General features: G+C 36.1%; 6 protein-coding genes across 7 annotated transcripts; 4 read left to right on the top strand and 2 right to left on the bottom strand.

Moving 5' to 3' along the window:
- Positions 1-456: 456 nt before the first annotated feature.
- On the top strand, positions 457-3,209 carry LOC9317749 (proline transporter 1). The gene is made up of 8 exons (XM_002879784.2): positions 457-570; positions 686-976; positions 1,474-1,698; positions 1,788-1,882; positions 1,962-2,151; positions 2,246-2,370; positions 2,477-2,692; positions 2,773-3,209. The coding sequence occupies exons 2-8, from the start codon at positions 877-879 to the stop codon at positions 3,148-3,150; spliced, it is 1,329 nt and encodes a 442-aa protein (XP_002879830.1). The 5' UTR covers positions 457-570; positions 686-876; the 3' UTR covers positions 3,151-3,209.
- A 2,017-nt stretch (positions 3,210-5,226) lies between these two features.
- On the top strand, positions 5,227-7,217 carry LOC9315898 (LIM domain-containing protein WLIM2a). Its single transcript, XM_021028523.1, has 6 exons — positions 5,227-5,445; positions 5,695-5,881; positions 6,226-6,325; positions 6,415-6,452; positions 6,544-6,633; positions 6,786-7,217. The coding sequence occupies exons 2-6, from the start codon at positions 5,747-5,749 to the stop codon at positions 7,023-7,025; spliced, it is 603 nt and encodes a 200-aa protein (XP_020884182.1). The 5' UTR covers positions 5,227-5,445; positions 5,695-5,746; the 3' UTR covers positions 7,026-7,217.
- A 63-nt stretch (positions 7,218-7,280) lies between these two features.
- On the top strand, positions 7,281-9,593 carry LOC9315899 (uncharacterized protein At2g39910). The gene is made up of 8 exons (XM_021028520.1): positions 7,281-7,479; positions 7,584-8,079; positions 8,169-8,255; positions 8,406-8,596; positions 8,688-8,883; positions 8,994-9,058; positions 9,162-9,263; positions 9,353-9,593. The coding sequence occupies exons 1-8, from the start codon at positions 7,439-7,441 to the stop codon at positions 9,447-9,449; spliced, it is 1,275 nt and encodes a 424-aa protein (XP_020884179.1). The 5' UTR covers positions 7,281-7,438; the 3' UTR covers positions 9,450-9,593.
- A 42-nt stretch (positions 9,594-9,635) lies between these two features.
- LOC9315900 (uncharacterized protein At2g39920) lies at positions 9,636-11,325 on the bottom strand. Of its 2 annotated transcripts, XM_021028522.1 has the most exons (5): positions 11,019-11,325; positions 10,847-10,935; positions 10,328-10,742; positions 10,050-10,253; positions 9,636-9,960 (listed from the first exon to the last, which is right to left on the bottom strand). In XM_021028522.1, the coding sequence occupies exons 2-5, from the start codon at positions 10,908-10,910 to the stop codon at positions 9,795-9,797; spliced, it is 849 nt and encodes a 282-aa protein (XP_020884181.1). In that variant the 5' UTR covers positions 10,911-10,935; positions 11,019-11,325; the 3' UTR covers positions 9,636-9,794. The 2 variants fall into 2 exon arrangements, with proteins under 2 accessions (XP_020884181.1, XP_020884180.1); XM_021028521.1 differs by having other exon boundaries at positions 10,847-11,325.
- A 1,352-nt stretch (positions 11,326-12,677) lies between these two features.
- On the top strand, positions 12,678-19,335 carry LOC9317750 (isoamylase 1, chloroplastic). Its single transcript, XM_002879787.2, has 18 exons — positions 12,678-13,225; positions 13,309-13,491; positions 13,594-13,686; positions 13,764-13,916; positions 14,423-14,514; positions 14,878-15,019; positions 15,095-15,202; positions 15,628-15,713; positions 15,810-15,881; positions 15,964-16,090; positions 16,478-16,564; positions 16,923-17,015; positions 17,141-17,296; positions 17,795-17,878; positions 18,186-18,266; positions 18,353-18,435; positions 18,617-18,734; positions 18,835-19,335. Exons 1-18 carry the CDS (start codon positions 12,896-12,898, stop codon positions 19,096-19,098), a joined length of 2,352 nt encoding a protein of 783 aa, XP_002879833.1. The 5' UTR covers positions 12,678-12,895; the 3' UTR covers positions 19,099-19,335.
- A 131-nt stretch (positions 19,336-19,466) lies between these two features.
- Positions 19,467-22,795, bottom strand: LOC9315901 (coronatine-insensitive protein 1). The gene is made up of 3 exons (XM_021027482.1): positions 21,968-22,795; positions 20,787-21,267; positions 19,467-20,510 (listed from the first exon to the last, which is right to left on the bottom strand). The coding sequence occupies exons 1-3, from the start codon at positions 22,456-22,458 to the stop codon at positions 19,704-19,706; spliced, it is 1,779 nt and encodes a 592-aa protein (XP_020883141.1). The 5' UTR covers positions 22,459-22,795; the 3' UTR covers positions 19,467-19,703.
- Positions 22,796-23,030: the final 235 nt, after the last annotated feature.

Here is a 23,030-nt window from a genome sequence, read left to right on the forward strand (position 1 = left end):
ACTATATATTTTTGGTAATAGTATAGAAAACAAATCTGTATCCAAAATTAGTAGCTTGAGAATTATATATAACTAAACTTAGCTAGTAACATTCAACTTGGGTAACTAGGACAACAACACAAATCTAATGTACGTATTTTTAGTTTTTTAGAATAGCTTTGTGTTGTTCTCACTTGTTTAAAATCCATATTTCCCTACTACGCGAACATTTTCATTTATTATTCGTCAGCAGAAAAGTATCTTCTCGAAAAGATGAATTCATTACATTAGTATAAAATAAAATAAATATAAAAAAACCAAAACTTGGCAAAGAAAATAAATACTCAAAACTCAAAATAACCCAACTAGACAAAAATATCAGCTAACAGATGAAAATAAAATTAAAAAAAAAAACTAAAAAAATGGAAAGACAGATAAATGTTTTTTTAATTATAAATATATATTTCCAATTTAAAAATAAAGATATCGCCATTGTTATAGGATCTCTCATGCAAAATAACAAATTCAGACAAGAAACCTCAACGGCTGAGACCCACCAATACCAATTTTTTTATATAATTTCTGTCGCAAGTAAGAAAGAAACACTAATAAATAAAAAAAGGATCAATCTTTTGTTCTTCGATTCGATTTGTAATCTGTCTCTCTTTTCTTTTTTGACTGATTAGAGATTTTTGTTTTATATCAGTTGCGAATCGAGCTGGATTCTTGGGCTCCTTTTTCTTTCAATCAAAAGCGAAGCTTTTTTCGTTATTAGTGAAGGAGAAAAATTCGCTAAAAAAAGAGAATTTTTTTGTAAAAAAATTATAAAAGCTGGCTTTCTCAAAATTTCTTCATGTGGTCGAAGAAGAAGAAGAAAGAGAAAGTCTCTTAGCAACCATGACCGCCACCGAAGCTAAGAATCGCAAAATCAATGTCGGAGATGGAGATGATGTTGTTGATATCGAAATCCCTGACACTGCTCATCAAATTAGCAGCGGTTCGTTTTCTCTTTTCCAATTGTTGTTTGTTTTTTTTCAATCTGGTTTCGATGAGAATGTGTTTGCTTTAGATGTGTGAAAAAAGTTTTGTTTTTTAATATTACGGTTTCTTATCTGTGGGATTGTCTGTCGCCCAATTTCAATTTCTTTAATACTTTTTTGATTTAAATATGTAAATATTAAACCATGAAGAAGAAATTAGAATCCCGTTAGCTTCTAATGTAGTTTTGAAATAAGTAGTGTTTTTTCGCCAATGATGACTCTGACTACTTAAAAATGTTGACTTTGATGATTTTGACGATGACCCTTGTTGTCTTTATTGATCCTGGAATTTGATAATTCGATATGGAGTTCAAGTTTCTTGATGGGTTCTTCTCCCTCTGACTCTCAAAAAGTTTTACAACCATAAGATTGGGAAATTTTGTTCAATCTCTGCTTTCTATAAACCGAGAGAACATTTTGGGAAGCTTATAGTATGTTTTGTGGAAATGTACAGATTCATGGTTTCAGGTGGCGTTCGTTTTGACCACCGGTATAAACAGCGCGTATGTGTTGGGATATTCAGGAACAATCATGGTTCCTTTAGGTTGGATTGGTGGTGTGGTTGGTCTTATTCTTGCCACTGCAATCTCTCTTTATGCAAACACTCTCATAGCTAAGCTTCATGAGTTTGGTGGCAGAAGACACATTCGCTATAGAGACCTTGCTGGATTCATTTACGGTATAAAAGACCAAACAAGCTCTCTTAATCTGCTTTATGTTTCTCTTCTCTGTTGTTATCTTCATTGAAATGATCTCTCCTTTTATCAGGTAGAAAGGCTTATCATCTTACATGGGGATTGCAGTATGTCAATCTTTTCATGATTAATTGTGGATTCATCATCCTAGCTGGTTCTGCCTTGAAGGTAGTAAACATTTTCTTCTCTTGATTCTTGATTTCGTGAGACGAGTTAGTTAATTTGGGGGTGTGTTCTGTTTCTGCAGGCTGTTTATGTGCTTTTCAGGGATGATCATACCATGAAACTACCTCATTTTATAGCCATTGCTGGTTTAATTTGTGCGATTTTCGCGATTGGGATTCCTCATTTATCGGCTCTTGGGGTCTGGCTTGCAGTTTCGACCTTCCTCAGTCTTATCTATATCGTTGTGGCAATTGTGCTATCTGTTAGAGATGGTATAGCTAATCAAATGATGATCAAGATTCAACACTACTTATGGGTTTAACTACTGCAAAATCTGATTCTTTGCTCTGTTTTGTTTGTTTGTAGGAGTAAAAACACCTTCAAGAGATTACGAGATACAAGGATCATCATTAAGTAAACTTTTTACCATCACAGGAGCAGCCGCAAATCTGGTTTTCGCATTCAACACGGGGATGCTTCCAGAAATTCAGGTGATTTTTCTTAGGCCTCAAAGTTAAATTGTTTGCTTCGGTTTGCTTTTATGTTTAGTGTACATTTTGTTAATTATATTGACACTATTAATTTCCACAATGTTAGGCAACAGTGAGGCAACCAGTGGTAAAAAACATGATGAAGGCTCTATACTTTCAATTCACAGCGGGTGTTCTACCGATGTACGCAGTTACATTCATCGGATATTGGGCTTACGGATCCTCAACCTCGACTTATCTACTAAACAGTGTTAATGGCCCACTCTGGGTCAAAGCCCTTGCTAACATCTCCGCTATCCTTCAATCCGTTATCTCTTTACACGTAAGTTTCTTAGCGCCAAGTCTACGCTTTTTAACGAAGACAGTCTCTAACTATTTGTCTGACTCAATTCTTTGTTGTAGATATTTGCGAGTCCAACATATGAGTACATGGACACAAAGTTTGGGATCAAAGGAAACCCATTTGCGATAAAGAACTTGTTGTTTAGGATCATGGCGAGAGGAGGGTACATAGCGGTTAGCACGCTTATTTCAGCGCTCTTGCCGTTCCTTGGTGACTTCATGAGCCTAACTGGTGCAGTGAGCACATTCCCTCTCACATTCATTCTAGCCAACCACATGTACTATAAGGCAAAGAACAATAAGCTCAATGCTATGCAAAAGCTATGGCATTGGCTTAACGTGGTCTTCTTCAGTTTGATGTCTGTTGCTGCAGCCATTGCAGCTGTCAGACTCATCGCCGTTGATTCGAAAAACTTCCATGTTTTTGCAGATTTGTAATTCATTATATATATAGTCAATTGTATTTTTATTCTTAGGCAGGTTTATATCTCCTACCATAAGCTTGTATTCTCTCTCTCTCTCTCTCCGTCTTACCATTAGAGCCTAAATAAATAAATAAAGTTCTAAAATTTAAAAAGCATACAAAAGACTAGGGGTGTCAAAATGGGTAACCCGACCCGACCCAAACCCATATTGGTTCGAGTGTTTAATGGACGGGTTTGATCCGACCCATATATTTATATGGGTTGAATTTACATACCCAAACCCATTATTGTAAAAACTCATTGGCTTAATAGGTTATATGGGTACCCATATATATGTATAATAAAATATATAAATAATTAAAATCCAAAAAATAACATAAAATTGTAAACCAACAAAAGTTTTTAAATAATAAATTAAAAAAATCTAGATATTAAAATAGATAAGCATCCTAAAATCTTAAAACCACAAATCCAAAGAACCATAAAACCAAATAAAAAAAGAAAAAATAGTCTTAATTTAAAGAACATTTGAATATTATACATATATTTTACTTTTTACTTTTATTTTTAGGTAAAATGTAAACTTTAATAGTTATTTTAGATATTTTACATATATAGTTGTAAAGAAAAGAAGATATTTTACATATATTTATATATATTTTACATAATATATTAATATAGATATATATAAATTTTACTTTTTAGTTTTGGTTATGAAACCCATGGGTAACCCATGACCCTAATGGGTTTTACCCATTAACCCATAACCCTAATAGGGTAACCCACTAAAACCCATTTATATATATGGGTAAAAAAATTCTACCCAGACCCACTAAAATCATGGGCGGGTTCGGGTAACCCATGGGTATTAACCCATTTTGATACCCCTATCAAAAGACCAGTTTCATTTCATCATATCGTTTTGAAAATTTACCATCAAAATTTTTTTAGTCAATTATACTAAATTGCATGATTAAATTGGTGATTTTTGAATATATTTAGGGGGTGTTATTCAATGGTGGAGTTAAAGTCAATTCTTTAAGGTTTAGATTTGTTTTCTGATATTGGTTTTAAGAATCTGTTTGTGTGGATTTCAAAATCTCTGCAGTATATCTTGGATTTTGATTCTAATAATTTACTCATGAAACTCCAAAGAGGTTTCATTTGAAATGACTTAATATACAAAGATTTTACAAGTTTTTTAGTTTTGAATAACACTGGATTTTACAAACCTTAAAAAATTGATTTTAACTCCACCATTGAATAACACCAAACTTTTAAAATCTAATGAAGTATAAGATCTAATAACACCAAATTTTAACGTTAGATTTATAATCATTAGTTGAATAACACTGGATTAGTGTTGGATTTCAATTCTATTAAAATCCATCAGTGAATAACACCACCTTAGCTTGAAGGAATTTCTTAAAGATGGGCTCCCAAAAATGAAATTTAATTAAATATCTCAATCTATAATTTTTTTTTTTTTTACTTTATTCAATCTTGAGTGGTGGTTGTGCTGATGTTTTCTATGCCATTTTTTGAAAATCAGTTGTAATAGTGGCAAAAAAACTAATATTATTGTATTTACATAAATTTAAGTAATGGAATAATGTTGAATTATTGAAAATCAGTTGTAATAGTCCACAACACAAATTGTCATTTAGTTAATCATCTCTACTAGAAACGTAAATCATATTAGAGGAAAACACCTAACTTAAAAAACCTTTATTTAGTGAGATAGAGAAGATAAGAAACAGAATTTTGTTTGGTTTAGTTAATGGATTTTTAATAAAAACCTAATCTTTGAATGATTAGCTGTTTAATTTCTAATTAAAACAATACTCCCTCTGTTTCATAAAGAGTGTCGTTTTAAAGTTTTATTTTTGTTTCACAAAGAGTGTCGTTTTAGGTTTTCAATGCAAAATTTAATGATTTATGTTTTATGACTATTAGTATTCTACAGATTGTTTAGAAAAAACAAAAAATTTAATGTTTTTTTAATCTGTGTGCAAAACTTTAAAATGACACTCTTTATGAAACAGAAAGAGTATTTTAGACAGGCCAAAGTGGAACCCCACTGTCTCCACCAAAGCTCAGCTTTAGATTTATCTCATCTCATTATTATTTTGTCCATCGTCGTGCTCCATAATCATTACTTTTCATCTTCTTCTTCATCTTCACGCAGCGACTTCTTGATTCTCTTTTCATTTCAGCTCCAATTTCAACCTGCATTTCTCTCTTCTCAATTTTGGTTTTCCTTTTTGATTTCTCATTTTTCGCTTTTGTTGATCAGATCGACGAAGAGGTAACCATTTTGCCTTTTGTTAGTTCTTTACGCATTTATTCTGTTAAAAAATCAGTTTTTCTCTTTTCTTTTTGTAATTCCTGTAGAAAAAAGATACGATTTTTATGTTCTGATTGAATCGAAATTTGTATTTATCGATCCGTGGATATCTTGAAATTGATGGAAATAGCTTATGTGAAAAGTCTAAGAATGTGTTAATGGGATTTATGTTAAACCTCTTTGTGTTGTGGTTTTGAAATGTTATTATAGAGAAAGAGGTTTTGAGCTGAGAGATCTTTGGAGGTAGAAGATCTCCAAAACGATGTCGTTTACAGGAACTCAGCAGAAATGCAGGGCGTGCGAGAAGACAGTGTACCCTGTGGAGCTTCTCTCAGCTGATGGAATCTCTTATCACAAGTCTTGCTTCAAATGCTCTCACTGCAAAAGCAGACTTCAAGTCAGTTTTCCTCTTTTGCTTTCCCTTCTTCACTCTATGGATGAAAGTTTGATCAATTCCTTGTTATCTATATCGATGTTCTCATTTTACTGAAATTCAAGATTCAAACTTTACCTGTAGAGCTTGCTTGAATGGCCAGAGTTTCCATAAACTTTACCTGTAGAGATTGCTTGAATGGCTATAATTACTATCTGTGTGAAACTTGAAGGAAACCATGAATGTAGTTATTAGTATTGTGAAAGTTTTGAGGTTTTCATTAAGAGTTTTATCTAGAGAGATACTTGGATCTGAATTGGTCTTCTTTTAAGTGATCAAGTTAAAACGTGTTGATGGTTTTTGAACAGCTGAGCAATTATTCATCAATGGAAGGAGTGGTGTATTGTAGGCCTCATTTTGAGCAGCTCTTCAAGGAGTCTGGTAGTTTCAGCAAGAACTTTCAGTCACGTATGTCACTCTTTTCTTCACCTTCTGATCCAGCTTTTACTTGTGATCTCTCTTTACTTTTAATCATCAAACTCTCTTTCCTTTCACAGCTGCAAAACCATTGACTGATAAGCCAACCCCTGAGCTGGTAAACGCTTCTTAACTACGCGTCCATGTTTTTATTTAGTTACACGAATTGAGAGATACATGACTCTATTTCTCTGCTTGGTTGTTCTCAGACAAGGACACCTAGTCGACTTGCTGGTATGTTCTCTGGAACGCAAGACAAATGCGCTACTTGCAGTAAAACCGTGTATCCTATTGAAAAGGTTAATATACATTTCTTATGTATATACCATTACTGTTGCTTTCCACTTCACCTGATCTTAGTCGGGAAAATCATAGCGGATTATACAAGAATAGGAGCTTTTAGATCTCTTTCAAATTGTTATCTTATTGTTCTGTTTTCTAAAAACCGTAGGTAACTGTGGAAAGCCAGTGTTACCATAAATCTTGCTTCAAGTGTTCTCATGGAGGCTGTCCGATATCTCCATCAAACTATGCAGCTCTTGAGGGAATTTTGTACTGCAAGCACCATTTCGCTCAACTTTTCAAGGAAAAAGGAAGTTACAATCACCTCATCAAATCTGCTTCCATCAAACGCGCTACTGCTGCTGCTACCGCAGCCGCTGCAGCTGTAGCAGCCGTTCCCGAATCTTGATTTTAAAATTCTCTGCCCAATTTTTAAGTTGAAAATCTGTTTGTCTCTGTGTCTGTGATGTGTTGTTTACCTGTATTCGCTTCTTCATGTTCTTTGTCTTCTTCCATAGGCATAAAATTCTCCGAGTTTTCTTTGAGTTTCTTGTTGTGAATCATATTCTACTTCTATAATAATAACTGAGGAGTGAGGACTTTTGGCTCTGACTGAATCTTGGTCTTTCAAGCTGGACCGAACCGGCGTGCTAGACCGGACAAATCACTATCTTTGGTGATGTCCGGTCCGGTTCTTCATTAAATTCAAAAGCAGCTTTTTAAAAAATCCAGTAAAACAGAGTGAAACTGAAATCAATCAAAAACACAATTGATTTGTGTAAAGATTCGAACTTAACAAAAGAAAATTGTCAATTTCGAAAAATGTTGAGCACAAACTCTGACCTCCATGGTCAACTTCTTCGGTGAGTGAATTAGTTATTTCTCTCTCTCTCTCTGGCTTCTGCTTTTTGCCCTTTACTTGCTATCTTGAAGAACCCTAATTTTGATTTGTTTTTTGAGGATTCAGATTATCAGAACCAATAGCAGAGATTCTTAGACGCACACAGTACACACCGCAAGAAAGCAGCAAAGTATCCACTAAAGATATACTCTTTTCCTTGTTACCAAACACTTCGTCTTCTCGCCTTACCAATGAAGAATCGATCAAAAGTCTCGCGCTTGCTTGTGCCCTTCTCGCTTCTTCACGTTCCTCCACTCACGAACTTCTCTCATGGATTCCAGATAACCTATCTGTTATGGGGGAATCTACATTTTGGGAGATTTCAAGGGATTGTTTCAGTGATTTTTCCAGCAACAGTACTGCTGAGAAGCTCGTGGAATTGGTGGAGGATAGTGAGAAGATGGAAATGTTACCGATTGTTTTGCCGGAGTTAAAAGATGGAATCGAAAAGAGTTCACTTGGTAAAGGCAGTGATGCAGAGGATGTTTCAGCTGCAATGGCGAGAACTCCTGTTGGTTATGCGATACTTGCTGCTCACCAGCTCAGGTGGTTTGTTACTCAGGTCTGAATTCTAAAATTTGAGAAATTGTTCTCTTCTGTTGTGAACATATCCAACTTTATAAATTTGGAGGTGTTCATGTCTTTTTGTAGGTTGAGAAACCGAATTTGGTGAAATTTTGTAACTTGGTGGTTCCTTGTGCTTTGACAGCACTTGATCATTGGTCTCCTGAAGTCAAAGTAAGTCTTTGGAGATGTAGATTTTGATGGGTTCTCTCCTGTTAGTTGTGTGACTTGTAACATCGATAACATGTTGCAAAATTTTAAGCTTTTATCTACTCGTATCTTAAGGTATAGTGAGATTGATGTTCTATATTTGCTTGATGACAGGGGCAGGGTATGATAACCTTTGTTCATCTTGCTAAAAATGTGAGTTCGGGTGATCTTGGTTTGTATGGAGATGTGGTTCTTGATGCGTGTTGCCAGAATATAGCTTCCGATGATGAGATTTGGATACATGTGGTAGAGTTATCTGTGCTTCTTGTTACTAAAATCCACCCAAATAATCCCCGAAGCCCGTGGTAAGATCATGTCATTTGACAGATTGGTTTGATCGTTCCATCTTTCTCAGCTCTATTTTGCTCATTTTGAGTTTCTTTTTTTTTGCCTTAGGTATGAGAAGATCATGAACGAGATGCTTGGGCATTTGGAACGCCAACCAAGAAATAAGGAGCGACGTATCACTTGGCTAAGATTCGTTGAGCCACTCTTGAACTCTCTAGGGCTTTTCTTACTTGCTCATTTTCGACGTATCTTCCCTCTATTCTTTCAGTGGATGCATTCAGACGATGCCGAAACCGTTTTGTTGGTATGGTCTTGTTTCACACCTCACAGTTTATAAGATGTTAGATTTCCCAACTCATTCTGGTATTCTTTAAGATAAACATGAAAGTTTCATTACCTGCTAAAACCATATAGGTTCTTGAGAGACTGGAGACGGTTCTGAGGTTGACGTGGATTAGAAACTCACCTGTGTTCCCAAGGTTTAAGCCTCTAAACACTTGAGAGTAGTAACTTTTAGATGCTTCAACTCAAACTCTTTCTCTCTTATCCAACATTAATCATCTCATGATTTTGGACCTTCAGATTGGTGGATGAGCTTGTTTCCTTGTACAAAGAGTCATCAATGCGTAAGGATCGCGATGATATTAGACCTCTTATCCTCCGTATCTTGATGCTACTCCGCCAGTATGTTTATATGGCTTATCAAATGCACTACCAAAGATTGTTCACATTTTCTCTGTTTTATTTAAGCTCCCCCCTCTTTCTCTCCACAGGTGCAAAGGTTTACAGTTTGAGTCAGCGTGGAGTCAATACCAGGAGGATCCAAATCTGAGTACTGTTAGTCAACATATATGGACTAGTTCAAGTTGATCTCAAGAGCATATGTTTGACTAAAACAGCCATTTTTTTTTCTTCAAATTCGCGATATCTTGATGCAAGTAATCACTGGCTAATCCTCGAATTTTTGTAAGAATTTGGCTCTTGACTCTTCTTAAGCTAATCTGATTTGATACATATACTCTTGGATACATGACCACCCACTTTGTGATGTGATAGTGACAAAAGACGGACTAAATTCAGGAAATTGAAGAAGAAACTAGAGAAGTATACATGAGACATTGAAGAATTACAATATGTCTCTACTTTATCTTTGGAACATATAAAACTATATTACAGAAAACTCTTGAAAACCTATACACATGAAACTTCATGATTTCATCTTTCACTGTAATCCAAAACATCATCATAGGTAAGGCTTGGAAGTTTGAACAGACGCTTGCTTTGCCAATTCCACTGGCCTCTTAACACATCCATATGATTACCAATGAATCCAATTACACGGTGACCTCTTTCTAACTCTTCCTTTTGTCTTGTATCTTCCCTGCAATAAGAGAATATAACTTCTTAATAATCTCTGGCTTTTTGCTACTTTGATGTGAATGAGATTAGTGGTTTAAGTTTGTTGCAAACCTCATGATCAAATGTGACCAATCGCTGTATCCTCTAGACTTTAACTGCTCGGTTGTGGCGTTCCGCTCTGTTTCGGGTCTTCTTGATAATAGAACCATTGAATAGCCTTGTGATCTTAGCTTAGAATATAGTTCAAGTGTTAGTATGCTTTTCTGATGCTTTGCTTCTTCAATATACTTCATGTAATAACTATCTTGTTCTAATCTACATAAAGAGAAGAACAAGAACGTTAACAGTTGAAAAACTTACAAAATGCAAATGAAAAACAAAACACTTACAGATTGGTGTCATCAATATCGATCACAACAACATCGCGGTTATCATTCATCGGTTTGATTGTTTGGAAATAAGTGAGAGCCAATTGAATAGTGAAGTTTAACTCTCTCACGTAAATTCCTTGTTTGATTCTGCGTAAAGCAACTTCTCTACATAACAATGGTAACTCACTTTCGTCTCCCAAGCTATTGAGCTGCGAGTGTATAGACAAGATTTTACAGTAACCGAAACTTTCATCAAGTCTTTGAGCCTCGACTATTCCAATATTCCGGTTCTCACAGGTTTGTAACATGGTTGATAAAGCTATAAAAAGTGTTATCATCAAAACTCCAAATGTTACTAGAGACGCTATGAAGATGGAAGCTGCTAAAGATGTCATGTAACATCCAGATTCCATCGAATATCGACTCCCCAAATCTGCCAAAAAAAAATAGACAAGAAGATTGCAATAACTCTGATTTAACTCAAGAACCATACTAAACTCAGATGTTAGAAAGATTATGAAATATAAATATATATACCGGAATTGCCTCGGCTAGAGAGACCTGAGAATTCCCTCTCCATCTGATGCGCATAAGCCGACATTTTTGTTTACCTTTGTAGATAGAAGCTTGAAAGCCAAAACGAATCTTTATTCAATCCAAGATCTGAAAAAAAATCTAGCCCTTGGTCACAAGAAAACAGAGAACATACACACGTGACTTTCTTTGTGTCATCAGATCCAAAACTTGATGATATGCTCAGCTTATCGTCTTTACTCGATCACATAACCTTCTCTTCTCTTCTTTTTATCTTTTCCAAATTTAGTGGAGACATAAAAAAAAAGGAATCAGATCAAACTTTTCTCTATATTCAAAATGAATCCACGATAAAAAATATAAAAAAATTTCAAAATGTATCCAGCGCGGCTAATAACTTTTTTTTTATGGGCTTAATTGAAAAGGATTAACTGAAAAATGAATTATCAGCTGACAGATTGGCGGAATCAAATGGACTTAACCACTTGACTAAAAGCACATTTCCGCTGACAGATCATTCTTTTCTCGATTATATAATCATATTAAATATATATTTTTCATATGTTTTTAGGTCTATCCAATAAATGAAAAACATATATAGGCAGCTTTGATTCGATAAGATAAAAAATTGTCGTATAGTATATATATTTTTGTCAGAATATGTTGAACATGAACCGTATGTGCGTATTTGACTCTTTTGTGCATATACGATTTTCGACACCAATTTTTAAAACCCAATGTTAACAAGTAATTATCCTTAGGGGTTTTTAATTTTGTGAACTTGAAGAATTTGTAAACGGTTCCCCGCGTCATCAGTATGTCCGGCCACTCCTTAGACCGAAGAGCTCGATCGTCTCGCGGAGACATGGAAAATGGATGGAGCAATTTGGTAATTTGATCAATTATATATGTCTTTTCTAAATTATTGTAAGATATGTATCTCTCAATCATCTATATGTGACGTAGACGACAAGAATTCAAATGTACGTTACCAAATTATAATTATTATTCACTTAGATTTTTGTTTGTAGTTTTAGAAGAGTCTGAAAGGAAGGGTCCCGGCGTCACCATGCATGTATGGTCACTCCTTTTTTTTTTTTTGATTTTTGACTTCAAAAACTCCAATATATTAAGTTAAAGGCTTACAAACTCCCTTCTAGAGGAAGCCGAACAAAGACCAATCAACTTACACAGGAGGATACATACTATATTGCTTCGAGAGCAATACAACATCCAGATCTTTAAACAACAAGACAAATAACTCGATTGAAGAGTTACAAGAAAAGAAATAGGAATACTAGTGATAAAGAGTTCCACCACGAAGGAAGGATTCTCGTAGATGCGGAGGGCTATCCTTTTCCAGAATGCCAAGCTCCAAGATAACCATTGCCACAAGGAATACAAAAGATTCCAAGCAGTTTTATACTTCCAATAGTGCGCCTGAAGTGAATTAACACCCATTCCCTGAAAAGGGAGGTCGCAAAAAGGACGAGAAAAAAATCTCGCTATCCAAAATCCAAAGTCGTCGATGAAAAGAAGGATTCGAAACCACACAATTGCAGGCAGAGTTCTCGAACCTAAGCTTTTCAGGAAGAGACACATTAGAAATTTACTCCAAGAGACACATTGTATGGTCACTACTTAAAATCAGAGATTCTTAAATTATTTATCTTTACACTGTCTGTGATTTCATTATTATTGTCGATTTATATATATATGGTCCCCAATGTTCTCTTGGAGTCAAGGGAACAGATATTTAGCTTCAATTTAACATCTTATGATTAGGAAACGTGTGACATTAAAATTTATTATTTGTATACAAACAATTTTCACATATTAATATTTTCATGATTATTTCAATGAAACATTTGTTATTGGGTATATAAATGGAGGCCCAGCCCTAAGCCCAATTTTAAGCCACGTGCAGTAACTTATTATTTTTTCACTCATCAATAGTAAAAAAAAAAAGGATCAAAGTGATCACTCTTCGAGTGACAACACACTTCTTCGTCTCTCTTTCACTCCTTTTGGAAGCTCTCTTTTCGAGCTTCCATGGATTCCATCAAATGCAGTTCCAGTTTTCTTCATCGCACCAAGCTCAACATTCTCTTCTCTAACCACGCCTTTCCTAAAATATCCGCACCCAATTTCAAGCGTCTCTTCCGACCAATTTCGATTTCCGCCAAGGCTAGACGAAGCAGCGAAGCTGAAAGTATCGCCGTAGTAGAGAAACCTCTTAAATCAGAGAGATTTAACGTCTCTAATGGACTTCCTTCTCCATTCGGAGCCACTGTCAGAGACGACGGCGTCAATTTCTCTGTTTACTCTACAAACTCCGTTTCCGCTACCATCTGCTTGATTTCTCTCTCCGATCTCCGTCAGGTTTAACCTTCAAAAGCGAGTGTTTTTGGGTTTATCTCACATTTTTTAGAAACCCCTTTTTCAAAATTTGGGTCACGTTGCAGAACAAAGTGACGGAGGAGATTCAGCTAGATCCATCAAGGAATAGAACTGGCCATGTTTGGCATGTGTTCTTGAAAGGGGATTTCAAAGATATGTTGTATGGTTACAGATTTGATGGAAAGTTTTCTCCTGAAGAAGGTCATTATTATGATTCCTCCAACATTTTATTGGATCCTTATGCAAAGGTAGTTGCAAAATTTGAAGTTTTTTGGTTTTTTTTTTGAGTATATACAGTCTCATAGATAATCTCTTGGCTTGGCTATAACTTTGTCCCTTTGGTTTGGTAGGCAATTATAAGCAGAGATGAGTTTGGAGTTTTGGGGCCTGATGAAAATTGTTGGCCTCAAATGGCGTCTATGGTTCCCACTCGTGATGAAGAGGTACCAATGATATTTATAAGGCTGTTATGATTGACATTCTTTAACGAGTGATTTTGTTGACCTTTGTTACTCTTCAGTTTGATTGGGAAGGGGATATGCATCTGAAGCTTCCACAGAAGGATCTTGTTATATATGAAATGCATGTACGAGGTTTCACAAGGCATGAATCTAGCAAAATAGAATTCCCTGGCACATATCAGGGTGTTGCAGAGAAGCTTGACCATTTGAAGGTACTGGCTCTCAAATATATACAGTTGAGAAAACTTTGAACTGTTATTTTGGAACAAGATTACTAAATAGTCTCTAGGTGAAATTTTGAGATGTTGCTGACTATATCAGTAGAAATTTTGTTAGCATATTCATTAGTTCAACACTGAATTCTTCCTTTCTGATCATTGTGGTAAAATAATATCCCAGTATGTCAACTTCCATTGTGGTATACCGTACATAATGTTAACACAAAGTCATCACGATTTTAAAAAGACAAAAAATAATCAAAATCGGATGAATGCTTCATATGATTATCTCTGTGTGGAGTGGCTATAAGTTGTCCTCATTTTGAAAAGCTTTGTCTTGTTTAATTCAGATGAGTTTTGGTGATCTAGGCCATGCAAATATATCCATTTTTTGGTTAAAAATGAGCAGAAAATTTTATAGTTTTTTTTTCCTATTAATAGTGTGTGATTTGCTAGAGCCCTTATCTAATTGAAAGTAACATTTATTTACATATTGACAGGAACTTGGGATAAATTGCATAGAATTAATGCCGTGTCACGAGTTTAATGAGCTGGAGTATTACAGCTACAATACGATTCTGGGAGATCACAGGTATGCCATTGGACCAGATGCCTTTGAAATGACTATTCAACTTCCGGCTGATAGATTTTGCTTTGTCAGTTTTTATTGAGTGACTTCTGGGATGAGCAAACTACATAGTAGAACGACTTGTAGTTAACATCTGCAAGTGCTAGCGTGTATCAATTAATCTCAAGAAATTTTTCAACTAGGATTGTTGTTGCCTCAGAAATCTTCCGAGCAATGAGGGTGAAACAACTTACAGATAATATCACATATCTGGAATAGATAGTTTGAGCAAGCTCTCTCACATGAAACCATACCATTTTATAAGTTTTACAAACTGAATTAAATGTTGCATATAGCATGTCTAATCTGGCTGTCTTGCTTTTTCAGGTTAAATTTTTGGGGATACTCTACCATTGGGTTCTTCTCGCCCATGATCAGATACGCATCGGCAAGCTCTAACAGTTTTGCTGGAAGAGCCATAAATGAGTTCAAAATTCTTGTTAAAGAAGCACATAAACGAGGAATTGAGGTGACAACTAGTTTCCTAGTAGCTAAATATTTATTGTTAGGTTTACGGATGCAGTTCATGATAGATTTTAAGCAGGTCATCATGGATGTCGTCTTGAACCACACAGCTGAAGGGAATGAAAAAGGACCCATTTTCTCATTTAGAGGAGTTGATAACAGTGTCTATTACATGCTTGCTCCAAAGGTAATGATCATCAAGCAGTCATGTGTTTCTTTTCAAGAGTTTCGCTGCTTAGGGAACAAGAGAGCATCAAAAGATCGGTGGGATATGAATCTGAAATAGAGGACTCTTTTTTATTCTGCCAATTAAGACATAAAGTACACACTCAATAAACTAAGTCACTTTGCTGATTCTGGTAGTTGGTCGGTCCAGTAACTTATAGTCTTATAATGTGTCAGGAACCTGCAGGAACCTTCTTTTGTGTTTTCTGCATGACCTTTACATAACTTCGCTAAGACTAGTAAAGTGTACATATTCCACCCAATGATGATATTGAATTCAACACCCATAATGCTTTTGGTTTTCTAGTTTGTAGTCTCATACTGATGATATCGAATTCAACACCCATAAATCAATCTAAAGTTTATGCATATTTTTTAATTTAACAGGGCGAGTTCTATAATTATTCAGGCTGTGGTAATACATTCAACTGCAATCATCCTGTGGTGCGTCAATTCATAGTGGATTGCCTGAGGTAGTTCCCATAAATATATGTATTTCATGATATTATCCTCAGTTAACTCTTCCTAAGCATATGGATACCTCTCTCTCTCTCTCTCTCTTTAAACAGATATTGGGTTACAGAAATGCATGTCGACGGCTTCCGCTTTGATCTTGGTTCAATCATGTCAAGGAGCAGCAGGTGCAAATGATCTAGAGTACGTCAAATGAGTGCTTGTGTGATCCATGTGTTTGTGGAATATTTATTGTTCTATTCTTGTTAGCCTTTGGGATGCAGCCAATGTTTATGGGGTTGATGTAGAAGGTGACTTGCTGACAACCGGTACTCCTATTAGCTGCCCTCCAGTAATTGACATGATAAGTAATGATCCAATACTCCGCGGTGTTAAGGTGATCAAACTAGTTCCCTTGATATATCCCCATTAGATAGTGTCGGTTTTCCTTGTTTAGAGTGGAGAGATGCATGCCGACGGTTCCTTTGATATTTCCCCTTGCTGACTACATGACTACTGTTTTATCTCAATCCAATACCAAACTTAAAATCTTCCAATGTAATTAGTGATCTGCACCAAAAGATTAATTAGCATACAACTTGTTTTATTTCTTCTTGTTGTACTTAAGCATTGAGCTTCCATTGTGATTTTTTTTTTCAATTTATTTCATAATCTCCAGTTGTATAGATGATTGTTATAAAGTAATCATTTTCTTGATGTAAATACCTTCATCAATGTAGGATCTTTTACATATTTATTCAATATGTTGCTTCTTTGCAAACAGCTAATAGCTGAAGCATGGGATGCGGGTGGGCTATACCAAGTTGGCATGTTTCCACACTGGGGTATTTGGTCTGAGTGGAATGGAAAGGTCAGTAATTGTATTACAAGGATAAAGTGCTTTTATTTTAATTGTTTGAGACATTCGTTGCATGAAACCTGTGCCTTCAGTCGTAGCAAGAGATATGGAAGAATAGGTGTCACAGTGTATAAGGGTTTCATGCCAAATATGATGTCATTATTAGTGATTATTCATCTTTCTGCTGACCACCTGACCCTTAGAATCTGCTCTAATCAATTGAAAACGGGACAGCCTATGTGATCTGCCTGTACTAGCTAACATAAATGTATAGTAGCATGTATTAGCAATGAACATCCAAGAGTGTTTGTATGATATCTATCGTCGTTGTGAATTTAATATGGAATTGTAATATTTTTGTCCGTTTCAGTTCCGGGATGTTGTGAGACAGTTCATAAAAGGCACGGATGGCTTTTCTGGTGTTTTTGCTGAATGTCTCTGTGGAAGCCCAAATTTGTACCAGGTGATTCTAACTTCTATTATACTGGGGTATCTGCATACATAAATAATCTTTATGGTTGTTTTGTCTGTGAAGCTTCATATTGTGGTTGTATATCTTATCGATATCTGATTGTGTCTGTGAATTAGGGAGGTAGGAAACCTTGGAACAGCATCAATTTTATATGTGCGCATGATGGATTTACGTTGGCAGATCTAGTAACTTACAACAATAAGAATAACTTGGCAAATGGAGAAGAGAATAATGATGGAGAGAATCACAATTACAGCTGGAACTGTGGAGAGGTAAGATATTTATTTTGTGCAAGTGTGTAGAGCTTTTTTGCTTTGACAAATTAATTACTATGATGGCTAAATTATATGTTAGAATTTACTAAAGATAATTTCTGTAGAAATAGCTTTCAGGTTCTTTGAAAAATCCATAGAGTGGATTGAAATTAGTAGTTTTGGTGCACTATCTTTTAACCGAAGTAAGCAATGCAGAAAATTGAGAATCCTTTGAAAGAAATGCAAGATTCACAACTGCATAAAAGCAAGTTCTTCGTAGGTTTCTTATTAATTGATAGTAAATATAAACATTCTCTCATTGCTCATAATATTGACGCTAAGAATGTAGTTGGAAGTTCAAAATCGAAGATCAAAACTGATTGGATTATCTTCTATGTAATTTCAGTTACATATTATATCATACGACTTTTGAGAATGTTTATAAGCTGAAATGAAATGGCCAATACACTTTTACCTAAACTAAAAAGGCTGCATTTGATTGGTATTGGGTTGCAGGAGGGAGACTTTGCGAGTATCTCAGTGAAGAGACTAAGGAAACGACAGATGCGAAATTTCTTTGTTTCCCTCATGGTTTCCCAAGTAAAGCTAACCACATGTTGCTTCTTTTATTTTGATTCCTGCTCAAAGCTCGTTTCACTGATGTTATGCACATGGAACTATGATACTGAAGTAGAGGTCATGAGTTCAAAACATTAATTAATAAGCCTCAAGAGAATCTAAATCCACTGTCAATTAAGGACTGTGCACTGATTGTTTGCATTTGCAACATGTTAAGCAGAGAAATTTGAATTAACCTTTATCAGATTGTGATTCCGTTTTTATTTTTTTGAAGTAGTGTATTGCTTAACCTTTTTTTTTCCGGTCTTTCTGAACTATTTATCACCAGGGTGTCCCAATGATATACATGGGAGATGAATATGGCCATACGAAAGGGGGAAACAACAACACCTATTGCCATGACAACTATGTAAACTCTTTATGCTTTCCTTCTAGGGTGGTTTTAAGTTATTTTTTCGATCTTAGCTTTCTGATGTTAACACAATTCTGTTGCAGATGAACTATTTTCGGTGGGATAAAAAGGAAGAAGCACATTCTGACTTCTTCAGATTCTGCCGTCTTCTTATCAAGTTTCGTGAGTATGTAATTTTTTTTATGAGTCTTTCGCTTTTAATTTCTTAGTTGATCACTTCACATAGTTTCAAATCCAATAATTGACATACTTATTCCTTTTCACCTTCTGCTATGCGTGTTATTTCTTTTGCAATCCCCTGTTTCTCGGGTTTCCTCTGATTGATGGCGATTATGACTGTATTGTAGTGAATGTGAATCACTTGGCCTGAATGATTTCCCAACAGCAAAGCGTCTGCAGTGGCATGGTCTTGCTCCTGAGATCCCAAATTGGTCTGAAACAAGTCGATTTGTTGCATTTTCACTGGTACCAGTTTCTCATACCCTATCTCTCTTAGTCACTTACGTCGTGGTATTAAGACAGCTTCCTTTGTGGATAATATTAATCTCTTTTGTTTTTCCTGCAGGTCGATTCTGTGAAGAGAGAAATCTATGTGGCTTTCAACACTAGTCATTTAGCCACTCTTGTTTGTCTGCCTAACAGGCCTGGATACCGATGGGAGCCATTTGTAGACACGAGCAAACCGAGCCCATACGACTGCATAACACCGGATCTCCCAGAGAGAGAAACGGCGATGAAGCAGTATAGGCACTTCTTAGATGCAAATATGTACCCGATGCTCAGTTACTCTTCCATCATTCTCCTTCTTTCACCAATTGAAGACACCTGAGTTTGCGTGATCCCCCTCCAAAAGTGCGTTAGAGAAATCACAAAATATGGGGGAATCTTCTCAAATGTGAAATGAGATGCATATTACGACAATTATTTCGTTACCTGAATAATGATATTATTGTAAAGGTTCTTTTATGGTTAGAAGAATCTGAATGGGGTACCTTTGGTCGGTTTCATTGTTAATAGATTCAATTATTGTCTGTTAATTTAATCAAAACTTTGTTACATGCGTTTTCGAAATTCGTGTAAGAACATAGATATCCAAGTTTACATCTATAAAGTTATTAATGAGTATTGCTTTATTATTTGCTATTTTACTAATGTTATCAAAACAATCACAACCACAAATTACCAAAAAAAAAAAACAACCACAAAATCTTTGGGGTTTTATTAAAGAAAGAAGAGTAAACAGACCCCTGTGGAAAAATAAAGAAGTGATGACCATACAAACAAGACTCTATGTAATCTCCCAAAAACATCTGACGATACAACATGAATCAAAAATAAAGAACCAAAAGTAGACAGTTGTTCGTTGAAACCCCAAAACTCGACACTAGAAAAGATTAACCAAATCTTTATATACAAACCTGTTTCTTAGTCCAATCATATTGGCTCCCTCAGGACTATAACAGTTGTTGGGCAATCTGTTCTCTGACCAGCCAGAGAGTAGTAAGCCAATATATGAGCCGGATGCTCCATCTCTCTTATCTCTCCTAGCTGATTCACTTCCGGTACTTTTCTCGATGGTATCAGCTCGATGTTCCAGTACGGTCTAGCCATCTGCATTAGATCTTGTCCCGTCATTGATGCTCTGTAACCTTGTACCCACAAATATCTCAGCGAAGGCAATTTTGTAACCGCTGCAGCGATTGCTCGCTCGCTGAAGCAACAACCTCTCATCTCTAGCTTCTGTAGATTTGGACAACCTCTTGAGAATTCCATTAGACCCTCGTCTGATTCACCTACGTAACCCAGCAGCATCCATCTCACGTTTGGACTGTACTGTCCGATGTACCTTAAGCCCAAGTCGGTTAAGCCGCCTTGTCTGAGATAGAATGCAAACCGTCTGAGTTTCTTGCATCCAATCAAGAGGGATCGCACTCCGTTGTCCAATGGTAAATCTGTAATCCTTTCTTCCCGGTCGAGTAAGACAAGGCGGAAGTCACAGAGGTTTTTCAGATATGTGCCTATGCTTTCAAGAGATTCGTTAGTAATGTCTGAGACATACACCGCCATGTATTCTAGCTGCTGGCAGCCCTGAGCCAAAGCGATTAATCCTCTTTGTGAGACTAAGCCTTCTTCGTCCTCCATTCCTTGTTCATCTGCACCCCGTTCAATCCTCAGCCGCTTCAACTGCTTACAGTACTGTGCAAGAACCTCTAGACCCCTATCTCCAATTACATTCCTTGTCTGAAGAAAAACAACAAGAATTGTCAGTCTCATATGTATGTAAAGACTAAATAGAACCAATATTGCATTCCTATCCCTTATCTCCCACATTTTCTACACTGGAGGACCATCATTACAACGCTAGATTTTATGATAGTTGAAAAGTGTAGATTCGATAAAAAGATCATATTAATCGCTTAGAAATATTTCGTGAACAAATAGGAGCACCATTTAACACTAACAACGCAGTCCCAAATATGTAGCTAAATAGAAAAGACAGCAAAGTTAAACATTTACCTCGAGAACTTCCAAATTAGGACACTTTTGGATTAGCGTACAATGATCTTCAGTTTCTAGCAATGCATAAAGCAAATCCAGCTTTCGGATCTGGGCCGCGAATGGAAATAGTATTGGCATTTCATTAGGTCCCATATAAGAGAGGCCTAGACGACATAGTTTTCGGGGGAAGACCAGATTCATGTACTTCTCAGGCATTCCAATATCCTCATTCAGGGAGCCACCACAAAATTCTTCAAGATTAGCTGCGGCCTTAAAGAACCCAACTAGTTCCAAAATCTCACAGTCACCGACCTTCACAGAAACCAGGGAGCGGCAATTTCTAGCTATGGTTTCCAAGTCTTTGGGGCTGATTTTGGCAAACTCCGTCATGTAGAAGTTTAAAACCTCAAGAGATGTGTTGTGCTGAGCAAGCTCATGAAGCCACTTACCATCCTTTTCAATAAAAGAACTCTCTTCCATTAACAACGTTTTTATTTTCCTGGAGAAGACAACAGACAGAAACATGAATAAAGTGAGAACCAACTCAACATATTTGGATACTCAGCTAAAATTGAATATGCAGAACAGCCGCAGCAGAATCAAGGATTCAAAAACCACATAATACACAAGACAAAAGATGTCAGATATCAATCTTTTTGCTATATATGCATAACAGAAGTGCAAACTGTAGTACGAAACCAAATAAAGATAAGGTTCACCAAAGAGGGAAAGAATATGTTGAAAGATAACTGAAGATAATTGCAATTACTGCTTTAATAGCAATCATAACAGTTGCAGAGCAATTAAGGATATAGAATAAACAGAAACTCCTAGATAACTGAAATGAATGTTTCTGCTTATATAACTCTTGGTGTTAAGTAGAGTAAGAAATCAAATAAAGTAAGGTTCAACAATTCCATTAAAGAGAAGAAGTATGCACCAAAGTTACTACTTGCTCAATTGAGCTAAAGAAGATCACATCTTTACAAACACAAACTTCAAGATATGGTTCTTTGGTACAACGAAGACTTATAAGTTAAAGAAAAAAAAAGCCAAGTGAATTCTTGTTCTACAGTTGTAGTCAAAGTAGGAAATGATAAGAGAGTAGCAAAAGTATGTGCTAAACCTCAAAAGCATCGATTCAAAGGAGCAAACTCAATTCTTGATAGCTACAAGATACTGAGAATAAGAAAGTGTACCTGCAGTGTGTAACGATGCTCAAAAGTCCATCAGTAGTGAAACCAGAGCACTTATCGAGCTTCAAAGCTTCAAGATCATCTGCTCTGGCTTTAGCTAAACGATCCAGATCTAAGTCACTGACAATCATCCGTCGGAAGTGAACCGATTTGAGCTGCTTAAGCGATTTAGAAATCTCAGTAACCCAAGGAGTAACATATCCTCCCCAGTTCTCCGGGATGAGATTAAACATAGCTGCTCTAGGCTTGCCTTTAAGCTTAAGCGACCTCAAGTTCGGAAATCGACGGCTAAGACGATCAGGCGTCGCAGTGTAGCAAAGCGCCATAGTCACATGTTCTCTCGTCTCGGAATCAATCTTGAACCATCTACGACACACCAAAGACGCCGAATCGCGATCTTTCGGGTCGGTTATATACGTCATGACTTGCTCGATGACGTCATCAACCGTCGCGACGCAGCTCAATCTACACTTCTTGATATCAGGATCCTCCATCGGATCGAAGAAGAAAAAAAAAGAGATTCGATTTAGTGAAGAAACCGACGACTTCGAATTGAAATCGAGGTCGCAGATCCACACATAAACACAGTGAGGAGATGAAGAAGGAAGGAAGCAAAGAGATTGAGAGTGAAGGAGAAGGAGACACGCGTAGGAAGAAGAGGCGGATTGGGAGGAGGAAGAAGAAAGTGGGAGATGGAATCAATTTTTTTTTTTTTTTTTTTTTTTAATAAAATCGTTTGGTTTATATAATCCAAGTGGGACGACGATGAGAGAGACCCAGTGAAGTCGACGGTGGAGATGCGATCTTCTCTCTACTTATGTTTTTAATATTTTTGCAGTCGTCAGATCTTTAGCTACACGACAATATTATTAGAATATTAACCTATCCAACAAGGTGTGTGATTTTATTTATTCGATGGACTAATTAACTGTTTATTTATTGAGTAATAATAACCTGAATCCTAAGCAAAAAACTATACACTATATCTTACTTATCTTTGTTGCTTTATATGTGTTATATATAATAAAGTACTAGAATAATTCTACTCTCTTTTGTACAATAAAAT

The sequence above is a fragment of the Arabidopsis lyrata genome, assembly GCF_000004255.2.
Source record: "Arabidopsis lyrata subsp. lyrata unplaced genomic scaffold ARALYscaffold_4, whole genome shotgun sequence".
In the NCBI taxonomy this organism is placed as follows: domain Eukaryota; kingdom Viridiplantae; phylum Streptophyta; class Magnoliopsida; order Brassicales; family Brassicaceae; genus Arabidopsis; species Arabidopsis lyrata.